We start from the raw sequence: 17,837 nt of genomic DNA, 5'->3' as shown, positions 1-17,837 counted from the left end.
ATCTTTCTTAATAATCAGTTATGTAAATAGGCGAAAGCTGCTCAAGTTTTCAATTAATTTAATCTGTTTGCAGCAAAAATGTTATGGGATGATCTTGCCCTAGGTTTTATATGGAGTTTTAAATGTTCAGATTGCTTCCACTGTTGCACTCAAAATGCAAGTGTAGTAGCATCAATAAAACCTACCTTTTTGTATTTCAGGAATGGAAAAGATTTGGATCATTTGCATCAATCTCCAACCATTAATAATGGTGCTCTGACTATGGTCTTGAAGGAATAATACAAGGACATTTTCTGACTCAGCATGGAGAATAGAGGCTCTCAAGACATCCAGCAATGAAGTGGAGTTTGACCTCTGATGGATGAAATCTGCCGGAATGGAAGCTAAGCTCTTTGAAGAGGAGCAGGTGTCACCATATTTTATATATGCCACATGTCTGGGGACTTCAGAGGAGTCAAAAAATGCAAAATATGAAACAAAGGTAGAAGAATGTGATTCCCAACTTGAGTTCCATAATGTTCTGCTTGAATCCGAATTGAGTTCTATGTCACAGTTAGTAAGCTACACTGAGACATCCTTGGAACCAAGCAGGGTTACAGGCCATGTTACTGCTGCTGCTGAGCCTGAGGTAAAGCATCTTTGTGGAAAATTACTGTGTTCTTCAGGGCACAAACCTAAGGACAGTCTTACACACCTGCCCTCACATGAGGCATTTTCCTCACTGCTCCTTCCAAGAGAAAGCTCAGCTGAGAAATCAGAGAGGGTTCAAGAGATCAGAGTAATAACACACAAACCCAGTGCAATCACTTTTTCTGATTTTGAATTTTTATCACATAGCGCTAACTCTAAACTCCATATCTGTGAGGTCACAGACACAGAGGCTTCTTCATCTGAAGAGGAGGAGGAAGATGATGATGATGACGTTTTTACAGAGCTGCCACTGTATGGGGCATTTTACAATGGTCTTTATAAAAGGACTATTCTCCTTGGGAAACAAGATAAATGTGAGCATACCAGAAGCCAGGATATCTGTCATTTAGATGGCTGCAATGATCACACTGGAAAGGAATTGAATGACCATGAAAAGGAAGAAAAACAAATGGACATGGTGGTAAGATGAACTAATTTCTTGTTCCAAACGGGCAAGCTGTACTTTAGCAGCTTGGTTAATGGGGGATTGGCTATTTTATTATATATTTACTAATGGACTATATTGCTTTCATTGGTACAGAGTCAATCAACCAACTGGGTAGTTTAAAGCAAAGAATGGTTATAGTTCACTTGAGGAATGCCTTTAAACATATTTTTCTGTAAACTCACCGTAGAGAATATTCAAAAGTTGGGCCTCCATCCCTCTCTGTATAAATGGATCAGGCCTATATTTTACATGTTAGTACTAAATCTTTAACAGAAAAAGTTATGGGACAGATTAATTCATTTATTATGCTCTGGCTGATTTATGCTGCTTTGGTTGACACAAAGCAGCTGTAAACCCATTTTAGCTGGCTAGTTAAGAGAGTTTTGCAGTTGCTTATCACTGTCAGAGTGTCACAAAGCAGCTGGAAAGTACCAATGAAATTGGCCCAATATTTTTTATATTAAAAACGGTCAAAAATAAAACTTCCTCAAGTTGGCACATAAACATTCTATAAATATATTTTTGATCCTAAGAAACATTCATATTTCTAATTGGAAATATGGTAATTACACCTGTGGTGCATACCGTGCTACATATAAGAGTTTCCCTTCATAATTTCTCAAAATAACATAACATAAATGGCATAAGGCCAGTGTAAAACATTATATCCTACATTGAGAGTAATAAGACAGCAAAGCTTTTGAACCAACCAATTCTATTTCTTCAAACTTCCTTCCTACCAGAGGTGCTGGAACAATTTGTATAGCGGGGGTGCTGAGAGCCATTGAACTAAACTGTAAACCCTGTATATAATGGAAACCACTTCAAGCCAGGGGGTGCTACAGAACCCCTCACACCTCTAGTTCCAGCATCTATGCTTCCTACATTTCCATTAATCTGAGCTTTCAACTAGTGTCATTTTTCTTGTTTCCTTCTAAGGTGGGGAAATTGGCTTGCTCATTTTCCCCTGATGTGGTAAGGCCATACCCTGCACCAGCTCTATACCTGGTGCAAAATATATCTCCCTGTGCCCTGTTGTGGCTGTGCTAGCCAGCAATGGAAAACATTCCCAGTGAGTATTGCCAGCTCTAGGGGCAGAGTTGAGTTTGCCTTGTGGGGATGGAGTATACTGTAACTTTCATTTTCCTGATTTTTTTTCCAACAGTTTCCTAAGAGGAAGTAAGAGTAGTGGCTCTATGGAAGCTGCTTCCCACTTCCACGTAGTCAATATCTTATCCTTTTACTCCCCTTTGCTGGCCCATAATATAATTAAATTAAAGCAATATCCTCTATCTATTGATTTATTGTGCCATGGATTTTTTTTAATTATTTTTAAAAAACCTAGAGAGGTTTAGGAAAACTCCAAAAACATACAGTAATGAGAACTTCCTAACTATATTCTTTCCAGCAGAGAGTAATTACCCATCTTCTCTGGAACTGCTGGAGTACAAAAGAATTTCATAGATGCTTTCCAAGTGAACTCTCACTAGTCTGGAGAATTAGCAAACAAATCTATTTCTTTTATAGTTGGTCACAGACCACGTGGATCCAAATACGCTGAATTTTGGAGAAGTTCGATCTGAATCAGAAATGCATAGCTGTCTCTTTAATGGGAGAAACAAACCCACAAATTCCAACACTCCTGAACTTTGTGGCACAAGTTAATCTGAAACTGCCTGTTCAACCATACTCTTACATCTCATTCCCCCCTCCCCTTTTTGTTATTAGATCAGTGCCTTTGAAATCACGGAATAGCCTCTTGTACAATATGTGATCTACTGATGGCCACAGCATTTCCCACTTCTATTTCTCCCTTTTTCTCAGTGTGTTTGATTCTCCTCTCACTTACACCAACTTTACATCAGTATAGCTCTATTGACTTCTGATTTACACCAGTGTAAGTGAGAGGAGACTGAGACTTTACTGTTTTAAAGACATTTTAAAAATACTCTTGCTAAATTATTTTGAGTCTGGAAGTGGTGCATATGATTTTAGCCTCTATACATCAAAAATATGATCTGCTTGAATTCTATTCCAATGCACCTTGAATCTCATCTTGTTTCTTGGGGTACAATTCTGCACCCATTGAAGTCAATAGGAGTTCTGCTGTTGACTTTCAGGGAGAAGGATCAGACCCATCATTTGTTTCCATTCCTCTAAAGTAAGGTTATGAAGGCATCTGTGTGGTCATATTTATATATTTGCAACATTAATAAAATAAACTGGAACAGCAGTTACAGATGTTGGGAGACACAGCATGTTAGATTTTTATCTATAGACTTGCCTTTGATTCAAATCCAATCCAGTATTCATTTTGAGTGACGTAATACTTTTCCATATTTGGCACTGCTCATCTCCTGGCCTTTTGATCTCTGTCAAATACTGTACTCATCACATAGGTTTCTAGTAATTTTATGTAATCTAGATGATAATAGTCTTAACTTGATGGGCAATTACTGGGGGTGGGGGAAGGGGGGAAAGAATTAACTAACCCGTTCACTCTAATACTTCACCCAACCCCCAATGCTAGAGGGAAATGCATCCTTCTACCCATAGCTACTGATGTATCAGTAAATTTATTTTATAATTCAGCTGAAGTAATTGTCTTATCTTGGAGTAATAATAGTTTGAGTTCAGTATCTGAACTCTTCCCCGGTCCATCTAAATGGATGCTTTGGCTTCATAAACTTCTGAAGTTCTCCTGTCATCATTATAACCATTGTTTCATTTTTCTTAACTGTATTGAGATACCCCCATCCGCTCACAGAGGAAAAATTAAATGATTAAGAATTGTTCTCAGCCTCTGCTATTAGAAAGCCCAAGAACTGAGCTTTTTCTGAAAGCTGCCCAGTAAGATCCAGTGACACTCAGTTCAGTTTATTAAATAGTTATGTTGTCACCATAGTCGTCTATTCCAAGGCTTGCTTTCTCATTCAGTCAAGAACAATACTGCCTACATTCCAGCTAATCTAAACATATATCGAAATGCAAGAGTGACATCCCCGGAATTTATATACTCAAGGCCATTCCTGTAGATAAAAGGAAATAGCCAGGCGTTGTTGTCATTTAGTTTACTTTATTCTCAGGCCATAAAATAAAAAAGGATGCAGTTCATAGTACAAAATAATGGATTGTATATTTCCAGACAAGATGGTGGAATAACATAGTAAATCTCCGAGAATATGTCTAAACATTTAAAAAACTGTGCAGATTTAATGACGCAGGGCTTGTTTCTGACTCTTGCTCCATTTAAATAGGCAGAAATCACCATAAGAAAGGTTCCAGTAATTTTAAAAAAAAAGTTTGTGCAATTTTAGCAATAATGACACATTATATTCATACTAGATGCTTTCATCATGACTCTAGGTTAGCCCAGTCCAATGTGTTATCTAGTTATTCCCATTATTTTGGGATAAGGCTATGTAGTGATGTCTTTCTAATGGAAAAAGGTTAACAAAGTAAAGAGGGTGTAGGAGTACAACCACTATCAATACCACTGAAACTTAAAAATAATGTAACAAACAAATCACCTTTACCATATAGATACATGGCTGCCAAACATAATAGTGTGACTGATATCCTGACTAACCTCACACTACCAAAGTTGGCTATGAAATAGTGATTGAGCTCTATCCTACGGGGCATTCCTAAGTAATATGTACTTGTGATTGAACTACCCAGCATTAGATGTCAATACTGATCCAAACAGGGATAAGACACAGCTTAGTTGCTAAGGGAAAAAACTAAACTAAAGGTTCTTAATACTCAAAGATTTACTATTTATTTCTTATCACGGTAACAAAATATTGGGTGCTGCTTTGCTTTCTTTACAGTGGGCTCCACTGCATAGTGTTGGTAGAACTGTGGTGGTAACCCCTAAAAAGCATACCCAACAACAGATTCTGTCACCTTATTGACACTGAGTAGCACCTTGCTATGCAAATAGTTCCATTGAAATAATCAAATCGGGAGGTACTACTCAGAGTGAGTAAAGGGGCAGAATCCATCCTTAAGTACCGTAGTTGCTGCAGGTACCTGGGGTGATGAATGTTGAGTTTTTAGCTATATACAGTGTATACTATTTTCTAAAATTAAATAAAACAATACATGCCTTTGTACTTGGCCTCAAATGGTTTTGGCCTAATTAATGTTAAGCAGAGGAAAATCACTGTAAATACAGCAAATTGCTAAAACTGCATATCAGTTCTTTTGTAAATGAAATAAACACTGTAAACAATTTGTACTTTATAGACTTTAAAAAAAAAAAAAAGGTTTTCCCTCTCTTCCCTTCCCACTCCTCCCTCAAAAGGCAAACAGAATTCCTAATGCCCAAGTGTCATGGTTCCACAGCTAACCACACCTCTGTTCCCTTTGTGGTCTGAGTGTACCTCCTCAGATATCACCCCTTGTGCCTTTATCTAACCTGAGATGGGATGCTGCACTTCTCCCACTCTTAGACCAAGCCCTGGGCTATGGTACCCTGTGTCTCAAGCATGTTTACCCAGCAGGCCCAATGGAGTTCAGCACCCAGGGGTCTTCTCTTTGGGAGTCTGTGACCAGTTGTATTGATAGTGACCATACAGCTTTATTAAAGTCAAAGTATTGTTTATTTTAACAGTAGGAACAAAGGATTTAAAAAGTCTTATCTTACCCTAAGACTTACCTACCATTCCTTGATGGTAATCTAGGCAGGACTAACTTCTTCAGATACCAGCAACTGTCTGCTTCTTTGTTTAGCTGTCCTGAACAACTCTCTCCGCCCCCTTCTCTTGAAAGAGTATGTGTGAGAGAGACCCTTTAAACAGCTGCAGTCCTTTTGATCTTTTGGTCTCTAGGCCTTTTCCTGCCCAGGCATGGTCTCTTAACAACCCTATTAAACGGTTTGCTGAGAAATGGCTTATCTTGCGTCATTCTTCTTCCCTTCCTGCGTGTTTTTCCTTACAGCCCCCTACTAAACTAAGCCAATATATTCATACAGTACACATCCCAATAACCAGGTCAATGTATAGTATTCATACAATATTACAGAGGTGCTCCACTTCTGTCCACCATGCACATCTCTGCTGCCCAAAGTCTATCAAACCTTTACCCAATAGCTACTGTAGCAGTCTCTCTGATCCCCATTTATTGACAGAACAATTTGGGTCATTCTGAAGGGTAGCATTTCACAGTCATGAAAAGATATCAAGACATTTGACAGGGTATAAGGTGAAGTGAGTGTTAACGGCCTTTCTCAGGGTAGGCTTTAAAGGCGTTGGCTCTCACTGCAGTTATGGCATAGAAACCCTGCCTGTGGACTTGTCTGCGGTAGGAAGGCAGCATGGTCTAGTGGACTGGACATCTATCTGGAGATTCTGGGTTCTATTCCCAGTTCTGCAACTGACTTACTGTGGAGCTTTGGGCAAGTCACTTAATTTCTTTCTACTACTGCTATGTAGAGCTGCTGCAAAACAGTGCTTGTGACAGACCAATCTCATTCATTTTCATTTAGGCTTGGTTCTGCCATCCTTACTTTGAGTGGTGTGTTATCTCAATAATCCCACTAGTCACAATGGGCTAGCTCATACCTATACAATTGTGCCCTGTATGTCTCAAATACTATTGCTGCCCTGCTCTGGGGTGAGTAGTAATCTGTTACTGGCCTATGCCAATAGCCTATTACCCCTTCTCCCTCTGTTCCATCTCAGATGTTCTGGTCAGAGCATTGGGAGACTGGAACCAAAATGAATAACTAACCTCTACGTGGCTGGACTCAAGCTATGGGGAGGCCATGCAGAGACTGGAGTGGGAGCTAACCTTAATTCTCCTTGTGGCCCTGTTTTAGAATGTAGGCTGTGCTGTGATCCAGAACAATGGGATTACTCTCACAGTGCCAGATTCCAATGCTCTTATTTACGTGGAGTAGTATCGTGCTCTGTCAGTTATTACACCGACTTCAGTGGGACCACTCATGGAGTAAGGTACTACTCCATTCAAATAAGGGTGGTGGAATCTGGTCCAGTATGCGGTACTCAGAGTGAGTGAAGTGGACAAAATTGGACCCTTAAAGTGTAAACTCCAACTCTGAATGACTCATGAAAAGTCTAAATCTGAATTAGGTTATAAGTACAATAGTTACGAGTCAGAGTTACGAACACCAGAGTTACAAACTGACCAGTCAGTCATACACCTCACTTGGAGCAGGAAGTACACAATCAGGCAGCAGCAGAGACAACAACAACAACAAAAGCAAAGACAGTACAGTACTGTGTTAAACATAAACTACTAAAAAATAAAGGGAAAGTTAAAAAAAATTGACAAAGTAAGGAAACTTTCTGTGATTAGAACAGGAGTATTTGTTTCATTTAAATTAAGATGATTAAAAGCAGCATTTTTCTTCTGCATAGTAAAGTTTCAACGCTGTATTAAGTCAATGTTCAGTTGTAAAATTTTAAAAGAACAGCCATAATGTTTTGTTCAGAGTTATGAACATCCTCCATTCCTGAGGTGCTTGTAACTCTGAGGTTCTACTGTAAAGTAATTTAAAATGAAAGTGTTCTGTTGGAACAGTCTTCAAAGGGAGGTAGCGAAAACCCATCACTTGGGACATTTAAAACTAGATTGGGAACAACCCTGGAAAATGTGCAATAAAGCACTATCCTTCATTGGCAGGCAGATGAACTGAATGATCTCTCTCTTGGTCTTGATTATCTGATGTCTGTTCATTTTCTGCTTCCATCCTGGTACTATATTTAGTAGAAAACTGTCTTCATTATATAATCACTATTGGGTGACAAAGCCTAATAAGCATTATAGCATGATACATCATTTTTAGGATTAGACCATGATGGTAAGGGTAGTTCAGATTAAGGCTGATCAAATTGGTCAGGATCTTATGAGAAGGTTTTCATGGCATTGTCCTACATTTTGCCTGTTTTCATGTTTCTATTTCACAAACACTAAAAACTCAACAAATGAAGGGAAAGAAAGTATGTAGATAAGAAAAATAAATTCCACAAAAGCCCATGATTCTAAATCCATATCCTTTGAAATTTGATTAATGATTCTCCAAAAGAAATGCATTTATTTGTGTAACTTTTTGATATGTTAATCAATTAAACATCTCCGATTAAAAACAAGTTAGTTTTCACTTACAGAGTTGGGCCTTTGACAGCAAGTGAACACAGCGGAACCATTACAGGGGAAAAAAGCATCAGTATGGGAATAACTAATTCAGTGTAAATTATCAAAATAGGGCAGCAAACAGACCTACGCTTATCATAGGGCTGCCAGTTAAGAGTTTTATTGCCAAAAAGCTTTCCTCCTCTAATTCAGTTATGCAAGAGGCAAAACCAGTGGAGCTTTCCATGTCCTGTTCCGTCATTTTCTCCAATCCTATGGGAGCTCCGCCTCCTCCCACCAACCCATCAAGTTAAAACTCCACAGTTGTTGAGGGAGAATGGCTGCAAGGCTCTAGGGACTGCCTTATGGGAAATAACGCTGACTTTGTTATCCTCCCTGGGGTTCCTCCTGTGCATGGTGAGTGGATGAGTATTGGAATAGTAATTGTCATGGAAAACATGGCAGCAAGATCTGGAAGGGGTGGCGCAGCTGTAGGATGGTTTGGAGGTGTTGGACCAATTTGAGTTCTTCTCCCCTTTTTAGATTTATGGGATTAGTGGGTCTCCCTCCCCCGGCCCACTCCACAGGTAGACAAACCTCAGCCCCATCTCCTTTGGAATGGATAGAAGGAAACTTTCTGAGTTGAAATTTGTGGCATTCATAGCTCCTATATATGTTTTCCCCTCATATGAGGAAGGACTTGGAGGAAAACACTCTGGATTAGCTCACTGGACTTGATCACTAACATCAAAAGCATGTGACCTTTTAGTAGAAATAGACACCAGACACATTCCGTTCCAGAAATGGCGGAAACTTTAATATGAATTTAAAAATTAACTTTTCACAAGTTTCAGAATTACACACATCTAGTGTGGAACATGATTGTACACAAGGAACATTTTCCCCTTTTGGTGTAATCCTGCTGTCCTCAATACTGTACCTGTTCCACAACAGGATATGGCCTATCTTGTGATGTTCTGCTTACTGTGGTCATACAGAGGTGTGGGTTCAAATTTGCGTCTTATTGCAGAAGAGATCAGCAGGATGGATGTTGTACTTAGTAAACTTTTCATCACAAAAATCACATGCAGTTTGGAAAATACTGATACAGTTGGTAGCAGTATTTCTTGGGGAGACCCAGCATCGTAATATTAAGAGCTTGTCACGATGGAGGTGCAAAGACATACTGTGGCTGTGTAGGAGAGCATTTGCATACTACAAATATTGTGTCTCTCTTCTCAATAAACATGTGTGGTACCTACTGCAGCTGCTGTATGACAGCTGCCACACAAGGTACAACACGTGCAGAGGAACTAATGATTTATAAAATGTGTATGCGTCAAACAAACAAAAAAGATACACTTTTCTGGAAAGTGGCAGAAACCTGTACCCCAAGACCTTAAGAAGGCAAATCACATGACTATCTTTCAGAACCCCCGTAGAAGAATTGGAAAAAGAACAGAGTTTGGTCATTCCCTTGCCATAGTTGAGTAAATGCCTTATGGGCTAGATTCTGCTGCCCTTATGCTTAATAGTACCTCACTCTGCAAGCGGTCTCATTGAAGAAAATGGGATAAGATACATAGGGTGACCAGATGTCCCGATTTTATAGGGACAGTCCCGATTTTTTTGTCTTTTTCTTATATAGGCTCTTATTACCCCCCGTCCCGATTTTTCACGCTTGCTGTCTGGTCACCGTAATCCAATAATAGTAAGGGTAGTAGAATATGTCCCTATGTAGTCCTGGTTTAGCAAAGCATTTAAGCACATTTCATTTCTTTTCTGAAATGGGGCCCAGGTCAGCACTACGAGTACCACTCATCTAACAAGGCAATGTAATATTTTTATTTTGGAACAGCTCTCAGCAGTTTCTTAGTTGAAATAGGTGCTTTCGTGCTGTTAGCTTTTCAGGACAATGTGAGTCACTTGAGTCTACAAATCACCATCATTTTGCAAGTATCATAATCAGTTATCTAAACTATGAGATTTTAAACAAAATTAAAATACCAAAGAAATGTAGGAAAGAAAACCAAGAAAATGTAACATGTAGCAACAGAAAAACATACCTATAGATTTTCAAACTGCCCAAGAAGACTGAAGTGTAAAAAGAGTTATTTTTCAACTTGGTTCTGCAATTAAGTAGTAAGGAATGACAGGAGGTGGGATCTTGATGAGTTATATGGCACAATATGTAGCCCCAGGCTGGGGTTAATGTGTAAGAACCATGGCCCTCAGAGTTGTTTCAATACACTATGAATTACCTTTAGATTGTTCATAAGGTATTACTGTGTTTAAGTTTACGTCTTTGAGCTGCAGGAAGATTAGGTAATGTAGTTACAGGTGTAATTTTTTTAGGATTTAGCATGTAAGAGGGGTGAGCATTTTAGAGGTTTAGAATATTAAGACATTTACATTTGATTTGTATTGGAATGTTTCAGAATCATGTTGCTACAGTTCTTGGAAATCCAGCTTATAAAAGTGGTGCTGCCTTCTAAAAGCTCTACATTTCATACGCACAGTGATGTTACTGGAACATAGAGGAGCAGTAACACTATAGGCAAATGATGGCATTACTGTATTCATAGAAAACATTCAGAATGTGAAGTACTTGTCAGCATGGTAAAATCATGGAATTAGCGATAAAGCATGTCCTTTATAAATGTTTGATGGAAATAGTTGTAAACTGTGCAGTGGAAGACCTGTTCAAGTAATTCATTTATTGCTACAGCAGAATAAAGCTACAGCTGAGCTGTTTGTCAAAGATTTTAACTTAGGCGAATAACCCCAGTAGGGTCAATTTTTTGTCTACAAGCCTCTGTTTGATTGTTAAGTTAATATCTGGATCAGTGGCCAAGATTCAACAGAAAAATAAAATCCTTCTCAAGTCATGACTTTGTGGTGGACTAAGTAAATCAGGAAGAGACACGCTCAACATAGCATGGAAGCCGGGTGTATGTGTGTGTGAGAGAGAATTCCAGCTCCAAGATCTACCAGCAGAGAGAAACATGCAAAAGATAAACTTCCAAAGTGCAGAATGTGTAATCTCCTCTAAAGGGATCCAAGGGAAGTCACAGCAGTGAACATGTGTAGGGAGGACCTGCCAGACAGATATCACTGTGAGGTGGAAGTAAGCAGAGAAACTCGTGAAACTAAAGAGAGAAGTGAAATACAGAAAATAAAACTTGTGGAACTGGAGAGATAGGTGCTTGTTTCCCTTCCATGTGTGCCAGCTTTTGCAAACTTTCAGATCTCGGTAATAGAACTGCAGTATATTAGAAAAGTTGAATCTAAATGTAAATTAACAACCTTGGAAACCAGATTTTAGAACAGAGGACCATTCTTGAGAGAGTTAGGTATGCACATTTCAAATGTACACGGCAGCTTTGCATATGGAAAGAGTAGAGCAGGGATTGGCAACCTTTGGCACGCGGCCTGTCAGGAAAATCCACTGGCGGGCCGGGATGGTTTGTTTACCTTCAGTGTCTGCAGGTTCGGCCGATCGCAGCTGAGGGATATGCTGGCCGCTGCCGCCTCCTGCAGCCCCCATTGGCCTGGAACGTCGAACCGCGGCCAGTGGGAGCTGCAATCAGTTGCACCTGCAGACGCTGCAGGTAAACAAGCCGTCCCGGCCCACCAGCGGATTTCCCTGACGGGCCGTGTGCCAAATGTTGCCGATACCTGCATAGAGGCCAACTTTCCCCAGCGCCAGTGGGTGCTCGCGCCCCCCCTGCCCTGATTTCACCCTTTCCCCAGCCCCTTCCCCGCCCCCATTCCAACCCCTTCCCCAAAGTCCCCACCCCAACTCCGCCCCCTCCCTGCCCCATTAGACCCGTTCCCCCTCCTCTCCCCTCCCTCCCAGACGTGCGAAACAGCTGTTTCGCGGCACAAGCGCTGGGAGCTAGGGGGAAAAAGCGAGCAGGCAGCGCGCTCAGGGGAGGAGGAAGAGGTGGAGGTGAGCTAGGGGGGGGAGGGGCAGGGAACTGCCGGTAGGTGCTGAGCACCCACCAATTTTTCCCTGTGGGTGCTCCAGCCCCCGTGCACCCACGGAGTCGATGTCTATGGATCCCTGGAGTAGAGTGAAGGTCAGAAGTGAAATGGCTCCTGTTCTAATTAATCCTTTTCAGTGGCTTATACCACCGAAATGCTTTGAGAGGATGATTTTCTCAAGCTTTGTGTCACCGTGCCTCAGTGAGTCACAGCTGAGAATACCAGGACAAACTGCTGAAAAATAGGGCAGACTCACCCCAAACTAGATGATATTCTATCATTAGATTATACCAAGCCAGTAACAAAAGTAAACTTCTGTCTCACCACACTTGTTAACAAGAAGTCAAAGATGCAGTCTGCTTAGGATTCCAGCCCTAGTTTTACCACCCAGACACTAGACTTTACAATGAGTGATTACTGAAAACCAATTTTATCACATATAGGGTTCTACTAATCCCAAGAAATCAGCCACGTAGCCAGGTCAATATATAACTCAGATCTTATCCAATAATCATGCTGCTGCCAATCCTTTATTAATAAACCTTTAGATTTTAGTTACTAAAAGAAGAATAAAGTTAAAATGGTTAATAGGTCATATACATGCAATGTTCTTCTATCAGGTTTGTAGCAGTGACATTATAGAGTCCTGATTTGTAAAGTCTCTCTGATAACTTCCAAAAGGTTGGAAGGTCCTCAATTCATAGTTCAATATGCTCCTTTTAGTTGTAAATCCACAGCCCAGAGAATCAGAGCAGGAAAAAAGGCAAAATGGAGTCATCCCAGGGGTCTTTTATATCTTTTGCCATGTGCGTGGAAATTTTCCGTTTCAAACAAAGCTCACAGCCCAGTCGTGGAATGTTACTGGCACAAGATGGAGTCCAGGGTCACATGAGCATATTATATGACCTTACACGGCTTGATGACTCACAAGGGTTAGCCATTGGCCCCTTGGAGGGTCAGGCGTCTGCAGGAAGAGCCATCTGGGCAGATTGAGTTTCTTCTATGGCCCATTGTGAGAGCTAAGTGTCTTTGATGGGCCATCAATATAAAGCTGTCTAGCCTAGATGTAAATCTCATCTGGTAGGTGTTGCCTAGGAATTCAGCACATATGTAATATATGTAAGATACCAGTGCATAGCCAATATTCGTAACTTAAGATACAAAAATGATACGCACATATAAAAAGGCAGTTAGCAGATGGATGCAGTTGGAAGAAGGGCGGGAGTCAAATAGTTCAGAAAAGCTGGAAGAAATAGAAAATGTTAGAAAAATAATTTACCACTACATGTGGACTCAAGCTGAGCTCTTCAAGTGGTTAGTGATTTTGGGTCGCTCAAATTCAGGATGCTCCAGTTGAGACATTGGGGCCTGATTTTCAGAATGTGGGTGATCAGCACATTCTAAAAATCAGCCTCCTTTAAAATGTCTTGGGTTGAGCACCTAAATATGGAAGCACCCAGAATCAGTAGTCACTTCTGAAAATCTGGACCTCAATGTACAAATATTGTTAAGTTTAGCCTTGTGCCACACAGTTGCTTATTCATGTGCACTACCTATAGCTTGTTGCTGTATTAGTGTCCAACTGAAATACGAAGGTCAAAGTTTGAATCCAACTTGGAGAAATGAAAGCACTCAGAAAATGTAATGGGTGCCTTAGAATCTACATAGGGCCACACTATCCCTTCTTGGTTACTTGGGTGTGTATGTAAAACCAATGCCTTTTGCATACATTTTGTCATGTGGAGAGTGAGCAAATGCAGCAACATCCTACCTCTTCCTCCAAATCTGCAGCATATTTTGTAATCAGTGACTACTGGAGGAACGTGGCTGGGCAAGGAGGGTGCAGGCCTTGGGGAGAGCTACTCTGCATAACATTTCCCTACAAACCATAGGAATTTCTCTGTGCTTATTCAGACTCCAGCTCTGCGCATGAAAACCTCCCCTGAGGCGCAGTGTCTGAGGGAACTTAAGCACTAGGACTCTGCACAATGTTCTGTCCCTATGCACATGTGCAGAGATCTGTGCTATTTCCCCATTGACCATGGCACATCTGCAAGTAGGGAGGCCACTTCCCTCCCCTACTGGCTCTGGTGGGAGCAGAGTGGAGCAAACCCTGCACATCTGGTAGCGGCATAAGTGGGAAACTCCACTTCAGGAGTGACAGAAAACTGAATTTCAACTCATAGTGAGGTCTTCTCTTTCTCCTATTTTTGGGCTGAAAACAGTTGTCTTATACACTGTCCAAGTTAAAAGCCTTGCCCAGATTTCAAATAGATTAAAACTAAGACTTTTAGGCTCAAGGCAAGGGAAACCCTCCTCTGGGTTATTCTGGAGACTTCCAGAGATGGGAACAAAGGACAGAAAATTCTGAGTGGCAAGCACCTGCCTTTGGCATATATTCCCTCCAGAAATACATGTAAGCCATAAGTGGCCAGGTTTTTAGATTGTGTTATCAGACCCCTCTTTGTTCATACTTTCTTCAGATCTTGAAATTCCCTGGCATTTAGTCTTCTGGCTAATATGCCAGTGGCTCTCAAACTTTTTTACTGGTGGCCTCTTTCACATAGCAAGACTCTAAGTGTGACCCCCCCCCTATAAATTAAAAACACCTTTTTATATATTTAACACCATTATAAATGCTGGAGGCAAAGCGTGGTTTGAGGTGGAGATTGGCAGCTTGCGACCCCCCATGTAATAACCTCGTGACCCCCTGAGGGGTCCCGATCCCCAGTTTGAGAACCCTTGATCTAGGCAGAGTATTTGTTTCAGTTCTGGGGAAGGTCTAGGAGCGTATATTCTGTATTTTTGGAGAAATGTTGCGTGGCCTTAATCTAAAGTGTACCCAGATACCATGGAGACAGGCCCCTTTTATAAAGGTGTATAATTTTCTATTTCTGTTCAAATAATATAAGTTAAATGTCAAAGGTTTGCAAAGGGATTTACCACTACAGACTAAGGAACCAAGGCTTCTGCAAATGACTGAAAGATTTAAATTAACTTTTAAAATACTGCTAGAGCTGTCACTAAAAACTAAATTGTATCGGTCTTTTTAAAAACATTTTCATTCATTGTATTATAACTAAAGGCAAAATGTGCATTACCTTTATCAGGGATTGAAAGTGTACAATGCTGTGTAAGGTGGCAGTATAAAGATAGCAAGCAAAAGTGAGATGTGCTGTTTGTCAGCAATGTACCTGACCCCGAATAGAGGCTTAGTGCGTGAAAGAGGAGTATCAGTGGGGCTTTGCAGCGGAGCAAATTTGTAGCTGCTATAAGAGATTACTTCTCTTTGATTGCAACTGTGACTCAAGATTTATTTACCTCAGATTGTACATACATCTGCAATATTACCTGAGCTTGTTAAAATATAAATTACTGCAGAGGTGGTAAACTGAAAAGTGAAAAGTCTAACTGCAGAAACAGAAAAGTGTAAAGCATACACAGTTACCTTGAGTAAAAGTTCTTACTTGTAAAGCACTAGCAATGTCCTTGGTCCTATACAGAAGACACAATGTAAGGGTCCAACTATGAAAGCCTTACCTTGGGGAGCATGAATATTCGCACTAATAATAATACCATTGAGGTAAAAAGATTGAGAAGACAAAACAAACTGGGAAATACCCCATACTCTAACCATGACAGTACAAACTCTGAGGTTCATGGTTCCTTTTGAAGATAAGGGGAAAATGCATTATACATACACTGAAAACTATTTCAAAACCAAATGTCTTCAAACAAGTCAAAGCATGCATTTCACATATGGGGGAGGGGAGGAGGGAGGCAATAGTACAGCTTTAATTAAAACTGCTACTGTAATGCTCTAATATAGGTTGGAGCCCTCTGTTTTATTTACATGAATAAAAAATTACTGCAAATTCTATAGGGATGTTTTAATAAAAACAATCAATGCTGTATAATGCTTGATATAAATATATACAACATTGTATAGTTTTAATTTACATTAATTACATTATTTTACGAGCAGTGATTTGCAATTTTGCACAAAGTTCCTATTAAAAGGATGAGCTTAAATCACATTAGGCGGAATACAGATGTCTGAGCTAGCAAAAAAAGACATTAGAGTTTCTGATATTTCCAAGCAAATTCCCACCTTCTTATTCTGAAATTGTGCCTGGACGCTTACTTTGTCTTACGAATAAAGGCTTGAACAGAGAAAGAGCTGATGTTGCTCAGCACTTACCACCTCTAATGGGACCCCACAAGGGAACTCAGCAGCTGGCAGGATCATATCTAAAATGGAATAAGGGTAGGGTAAAATTAAGCTATCAGGGAAAAGCCTCCTGACAGTACAAATATATAAGGTTGGGCAATAGTCTCCTAAGCAGAGCTGAGGAGAAAAGGGGATTCCATTTCATTAGGATTTTGCTATTCTAAAATTTGATTTCATTCCTATTTGGAATGAAAACCAAAAATTTTAAAATTCTCCTCGAAGGGGGATGGGAAGTATACTTATAAAATTTGTGGATGACATCAATCTGGGAGGGGCTGCAAGAACTTTGGAGGACAGGATAAGAATTCAAATCACCTTGGGGTAAATTGGAGAATTGGTCTGAAATCAACAAGATGAAATTCAATAAAGACAAGTGCAAAGTACTACACTTAGGCTAAATAAGATGCACAACTACAACATGGGGAATTACTGGCAAAGCAGTAATACTTCAAAAAATGATAGGACAGGGGGTTATAGTGGATCATAAATTGAACATGAGTCAACAATGTGATGCAGTTATGAAAAAGGCAAACCTCATTCTGGGTTGTATTAATAGAAATGTCATATGTAAAACACAGGAAGTAACTGGTCCATTCTACTCAGCTGGAGTACTGTGTCCAGTTCTGGGCACCACACTTTAAAAAATATGTGGATAAACTGGAAAGAGTTCAAAGGAGAGCAACATAAATGATAAAAGGTTTAGAAAACCTGACCTATGAGGAAAGGTTTAAAACACTGGGCATGTCAAGTCTCGAGAAAAGAAGGCTGGGGATGGGATGTGGGGGTGTGGAGCCTGATAGTCTTCAAATATGTTAAGGGATGTTAAAAGAGGGTGGTGATCAATTGTTCTCCATGTCCACTGAAGATAGGACAAGAACTAGCTTAATCTGCAGCAAGATTTAGATTAGATAGTTAGAAAAACTTCCTAACTATAAGGATAGTTAAGTTCTGCTCTGCTTATGTGTGCAGAACTCATAGGGAGTTGGGGTTAATTGTGCTTTTGGCTAAAGAGTCTTCTTGCACCCACATGACAGCTCAACTCAATCTCACTATTCATAGGGGCTAGGTATATTCTATAACAGAGGTAAATGGTTATTTTTCTCTCACAGGACAGATACCAGCTATGATAGCCAGTGTGGCACCGATCTCAGAGTTTGGGTAAATTTGACATTCATTTGTAAAAATATGGTCTAAATTATCCATTCAGATCCTTAAGTATTGCACACATGGAAATGGCAGAATAGCTGAATCAAATTACCATAGGGATTTGAGAGTTTAGCCCTGAAACTGAGCAGAATCAATCTCTGTAGCTGTTAAGGCTTCTTTCCCACTTTGAACTTTAGGGTACAGATGTGGGGGCCTGCATGAAAACTTCTAAGC

At 40.2% G+C, this 17,837-nt stretch overlaps 1 protein-coding gene across 1 annotated transcript in view; it reads left to right on the top strand.

The window, feature by feature from the left end:
• Window positions 1-361: 361 nt before the first annotated feature.
• LOC112116016 (stAR-related lipid transfer protein 13-like) overlaps window positions 362-17,837 on the top strand; it is a 361,349-nt gene continuing 343,873 nt past the window's right edge. Inside the window, exon 1 of the mRNA XM_026653538.2 lies at window positions 362-1,111. Coding sequence (XP_026509323.1) covers window positions 362-1,111 — 750 coding nt within the window. The remainder of the gene's footprint in view (window positions 1,112-17,837) is intronic.

This window comes from Terrapene carolina, unplaced genomic scaffold (assembly GCF_002925995.2).
Source record: "Terrapene carolina triunguis isolate 2854851 unplaced genomic scaffold, T_m_triunguis-2.0 Scaffold141, whole genome shotgun sequence".
Classification (NCBI taxonomy): Eukaryota; Metazoa; Chordata; order Testudines; family Emydidae; genus Terrapene; species Terrapene triunguis.
Note: the sequence above shows the minus strand (reverse complement) of the source record. Positions and strands in the feature narration are given on the sequence as shown.